The following is a 5,697-nucleotide window of genomic DNA, read 5'->3' on the forward strand; positions in this document are numbered from 1 at the left end:
AAATTTATTATTGTTATTTATAGGTAAAAAGAAAACTGTGTTATCGAATATAAAGAAAAAATAAAGAATTGTGATACATGAACTTTTTTTCACCTGACTTGTAATTTATTACTAGTTTCTTTTACTTATATATGCATTACTTTTGTTCATTGTCATCAATATTTCCCACGTGTATATTTATAGGACCGAAACACAATAAATTTGATGTTAAATTATTGTACTATAACAAGCATTTTCCTCTAAATTTAAGAAACTAATTTTTACTGATAAATAAATGATTAAGAGCTAACTGCAATGGCGTATTTACTATGTGCTTCATATTTTTTTTCAACACCTTCCGATTGGAAATAATGTATTATTTATAGATATTAGCTATAAGAAGGATTATATGAAACTGTGATTCCACATCATCTTTATTCTTTTTTAATGGGAGAATAATAAATCAGATTTTTTCTCTTGATTTTCAGCATTTTTAGTTAAATTTGAATTTTTCAAGAGAAAAAGTTTAATTTATCATTCTCTCGTTGAAAAGGAACAAAGATAACATGAAAGTATAATTTCATATAATTCTTTCTCTATTAGCTACAGTTGTATGTTTTATTCATTGGGTTTTTTTTTACATCAAATGTCGAAAATTGTATCTTAATTATTAAAAGGAAAAATAAAACATAGTAGTTAAGACAACTAGTAGAAGAGAAAAAACAAATGCCAACAAAATACTGGTTAAGATAATATTTTTATCGTTCATATAAGGGAAAAAGTACGTAAATATCGAGTTTTGATGTTATTAATTAATTCTTTTAACTACAAATATTCATTTAATAATAAATTTTTAATTCAAAATAATATGTAAATGAAAATTTTCTTCAAATTTATTCGATACAATCGGTACATACACCGTGTTTAAAGGTTGGGGTAAATTATATTCAATATCACTAAGTTATTAATAAGTCTATGCTTTGGTTCCTTAATTTTAAAAAAATTACAAAATGGTTATTGAACTATTCGAAAATATTCATTTAAAGCACTAAACTATTTGAAAGTTTTTAAGTCACTGGATTATTAAGTTTTTTCTTAAAAAAAGTTCAGCTAGCAAGTTCCAATCAATAGTTTAATGATCAATATAATGGAATAATACCCATTAACAAGTAGAAAAATATATCATAGATATAAGTCAACTTGATGGCCATGGAGATTAGAGAAGAAAACGTTTGAATTTTGGTTCATAAATTTTGGCATTCAAAGCAGCTTTATGAAAAATAAGAGATTTCGATTGGTATAGACAGTGCGAATATAGAAGAGCATACAACATTAATTTAAACAGTCTTATAACTTAAATAAAAACTTTCAAACAATTCAACAACTTTTTAAAATTTAGCTCATGATTAATCATTATATGATCATTTGTAAATTATGATTGAATAATCCTTAATTGATCAACCGGACTATAACTAAAAAAATACCTTGCTTGATTGCAATAAATGAAGGTTCTGAATTGAAATATTGAGAAGAATAAAATTGCTAATATATTAGTGGAACCATTAATTATGTTTTCTCTAATTTGGACAATTTATCGTACCCTCAAGGAAATGGCCGACAGGTAAGAAGAGTAAACTTTGACACAATGTTAGATACAATTAAATTGTAGCTACCGAGTACTCATATAAAAATAAAATAAAACATGTTATTTAAAACAAATAATTTGAGACTAACATAAATATAAATGATTTTTATATAAAATTATCTAAATTTTATTTCAATAATTTCATTATAAGTTCTAATTATATCTACTCTTTTTAATACAAATCCTTAAACTACTTATAAATAGTAGGATAATGCGCTTTAGCGCACTCAAACTCACGTACTCCTACATTAGTAACAATCCTCATGTCAATCAAGTTAAAACTCAATCCCATTGATAATGAGAATTCTAAATGAAAATAATGAGAATTAAAATGATTTTAACCATTACGTCCAAATAAATAGTTCTATGGAAAGCAATGTATTAGGGTTATTAAGATTTTCAATTTCCTTCAAAAAATTATTCAAATTGGTTTCACACCTAATAAGCAAATTAATTAATCTTAATAACTCTAATCCATTTCTTTTCATTCTAGTTTTATTTTCTAAAAAATAATTAAATATGAAAGTAAAGATTATCCAAATTATTTTCACACTTAGACTTCAATTACATACTCAAAAGAAAAAGGAAGGGAAAGATTGAGTGTTGCTTGTTTTATTTTAATAAGGTAAGATAAATACAAAATTTAAGATTTAGAATAATTTATTTTTATCTAATGACTAAGATAATTTCTATTCTCATTTTAAAAATTTTGATCTACAAAAGGTCACTCATTATCTCATATTTATCACCATTATTATAATCTATTATATTAAAACATTTGAAAATGATTCCTAATAGATTTGACTATAGCCTTGTACAAACAAATCACATATATATATATACCAGAATATAACTAACAATCAAAAGTAAAAAAAAAAAAGCACACATTTTTTCAAAGAGAAGGACAAAATAAAAATAAGGAGAAAAATATAAACAAAATAAAACCACAAAAGTGTAAACAAAACTAAAATAATATAAGCTGGAATTAAAAACTGAATAAAAATAAAGAAAAGAAGTTGAAAAATCGTGATCAACAATTAATCCGAAAGTCGATATTATCGTTGACGATGTAAAATTTTAATTTAAAAGTTGAGCCACTAATTTATTTTATTAAAAGAAGAAAATGTTTGGATTGATTCTAAATTGTATCTATTTAAATCCAAAACCTAATTTGAAGAGACAAATCATTTAGAAGTACAACAGCTCTGGTTAGTTAACAAAATTTCCAATATTCAGTTTTAAAAATAAAAAGGAGTGAAAGAAAATTCTGGTTGCAGATTCTGTTATTAGAAATATAGCAGTATTGTAAAAAGAGAGCAGTTAAATAAATAAAAATTGAATATATCCCAAATTTGTTTGGTTTGGATCTTACAAAACGTTTTTATCTCTCTCATCTCTGCCTAGCCAGAAGCAGTTTCAGATGATATGCTTGATTTGTCCAGTTGTTATTCTAGTGAGATCTAGCCTTCCACCCCCCGCCCGCGTCTTTTCTTCTCTCTCTCTCTCTCTCGTCTTTCATGTCTAACTTTATTTATTCCAATTTCCACCAGATCTAACCTCAAACTAAACCCCCTTCTTTGATGAATATCACAAGACCCCATCTCCCTCCCTCCTTCTATCTGTCTGTATCCATTCCATGCATGAACCCCATCAATTGACCATCTTTGCCTTTGCGCAAAGAAACTGAATAATAAACACCACCACCACCACAACAAACCAACCCCACTGTTTCCATTATGTCTCCTGATAATCCCAGTGTAAAACCAGCTGCTAAAGACGAAAACCAAAGCAGTGGCAACCGGAAAACGGGTTCAACTAGGGCGGCGCAGGATCAACAAGCAGCCCTCAAGTGTCCACGATGCGACTCCCCCAACACCAAATTCTGCTACTACAACAACTACAGCCTCACTCAACCTAGGCATTTTTGCAAGACCTGTAGGAGGTACTGGACTAAAGGTGGGGCTTTGCGTAACGTACCAATCGGTGGAGGTTGCCGTAAGAACAAGAAGTTAAAACCATCTTCCAGGCTCTCTAGTGACTCAAAGGATTCCATCTCATCTTCAGAGATGGGTGGTGGGTTGAAGTTCTTTCATGGCCTTTCTCCTGCCATGGATTTTCAGCTCGGTGGGTTGTCGCTTCCTAGGCTTAAACCTTCACCACCTGCTATTTATAACCAGTTTGCTTCATTTGGAGATACTGATACTCCTCCTCCTACTAGTTTCACTCTTGATCCATCTGGTAGCTCTACTTCTTTGATGGGGTTCAACAATTATCCATTATCTTCACTTACCCCTGGCCTTAGTGGTGCAATTCAGGAGATGGGTTCGTTGAATGTTAGTAGTGGTCTTGCTTCTTCAATTGAGTCCTTAAGTTCAATAAACCAAGATTTACATTGGAAGTTGCAGCAGCAAAGATTGGCTATGCTTTTCGGTGGAGGGGGAGAGAACCAAAAGGAAAACACCATCACCACCACTGCTTGTTCAGTTCCAGTTGAGAACCAACCCCAAAAGCTACAACCTATTTTGTTCCACAATCTAGAGATATCAAAGCCTGAAATTTCATCTGTTGAGAATCCAAGAAAAGCCACCACCAATGAAACCGCCACGGAATGGTTCTTTGGGAATTCATATGCACCAGTAACTCCAACTCCAACCACTAGCAGCAATGGCAATGATAACACTACAACAAGCAACTGGAATGGGGTTCAAGCATGGAATGATTTGCATCATTACAACACGTTGCCCTAAAAAGAGAAGGATCAAACAAAAGGTAGACCTTAAAAGGGAAAAAAAAAAGTAATATATTCTCCAAAAAGAAAAAACCATGTAGCTAATTGTCTGTTTAAAATGTTTTATTGAGTACTTGAGATATATATTGATCAACATGTAAACGTATGAACAAAAAAAAAAAAAAATAGTGTTTCTTTCTTTCTTTCTTTCCTTCTCTTTTTCTATTATTTATTTTAATAAATTGTTGAGCATTACCATTATTCACTTTTATAAATCCTGCTGTCAATGGAAAGGCCTAAAATTTAGATGAAAGTGAAAGCAGTAGTTGGCTTCACCTCCACTATTACTATAAACTCAACCTCTCAATATAGACAATGGGTTGTTTTTAGGTTGGGAACTGCTTGTTTTGAACACAATCTGTTTGGGATCAGTGAGTATTTTAGGGGCAGAGATCTTTGATTTGTTTTATGTAAAGTCAGTAATTGTCATTCAATCACTCCCTAGCAGGAGACACAGTCTGAGGCTACTGAATAGTGTCATCGTATGCATATATGAATGGAACACAACGGCTGTAGGAGTCCTTCCCTTGCCTAGGTCTAGGTGCCTTTGCAGTGTTAAGGGTTTTCACAGGAGGCCATAAGGGCTGTTGGTAATAATTAGTTGCAGTGCGGTGGTGTCTGATAAAGTATTGGATGAAAAAGAAACTGTCCAACATTTTGAATTGAGAGAAAAAAAGAAGGCATCTAAAGCTTAGGGTTCCTTTCTTTTGTGTGAAATGTTTTTTTGTATAGTTCTCTATTTTCCTTCTTGGGGGATGAGCCATTTCTAATTGCTACTGATGATCAACAATCACAAAGTGATTGTGTTTTCTTTTTTCCCTTCATTGCTTTTGCCCAATTTTTGTTCTTTACTTTTTCTTATTATTTTATGTGCATACACTTGTACGTACACTTAAATGTTCCAATTAATTTGATGTCTTTATTTTATAATTAACTGTTCAAAATATTTTACAATAAACAAATATTTAAATATTTTTAATTTATTTAAAATTTGATAACATTGTTTATGTGAAAATTATGAAATACTTCTATTAGATTAATTATCATAAAAATCTGAACATAAGATAAATTTAATTTTACACTAACATCAACATTAGGTTGTTGTTGCAAAATCAAATAGGATAATATAATATAGTACAGTAGGGAAAACCCTTAAAAGAATTCACTCTCGTTTTTTTTCTTTTTTCTACACAAAAATTCAAGATCCCCTCTCAAATCTCAATCAAACCCCCCACCAACGGACCTTGGCCCCTTAGCGGCTAGCAATCGCTAACCACCCCCTTTA

General features: G+C 30.8%; 1 protein-coding gene across 1 annotated transcript; it reads left to right on the forward strand.

Annotated features, from left to right (window-relative positions):
- Positions 1 to 3,085: 3,085 nt before the first annotated feature.
- On the forward strand, positions 3,086 to 4,586 carry LOC108478451 (dof zinc finger protein DOF5.7). The gene has a single exon (XM_017780910.2). The coding sequence runs from the start codon at positions 3,361 to 3,363 to the stop codon at positions 4,369 to 4,371; it is 1,011 nt and encodes a 336-aa protein (XP_017636399.1). The 5' UTR covers positions 3,086 to 3,360; the 3' UTR covers positions 4,372 to 4,586.
- Positions 4,587 to 5,697: the final 1,111 nt, after the last annotated feature.

This window comes from Gossypium arboreum, chromosome 12, assembly GCF_025698485.1.
Source record: "Gossypium arboreum isolate Shixiya-1 chromosome 12, ASM2569848v2, whole genome shotgun sequence".
NCBI lineage: Eukaryota > Viridiplantae > Streptophyta > Magnoliopsida > Malvales > Malvaceae > Gossypium > Gossypium arboreum.

Bases quoted from the DNA above. Each gene is read 5' to 3' on its own strand.
- LOC108478451 (XM_017780910.2), top strand. From the start codon at position 3,361: ATGTCTCCTGATAATCCCAGTGTAAAACCAGCTGCTAAAGACGAAAAC.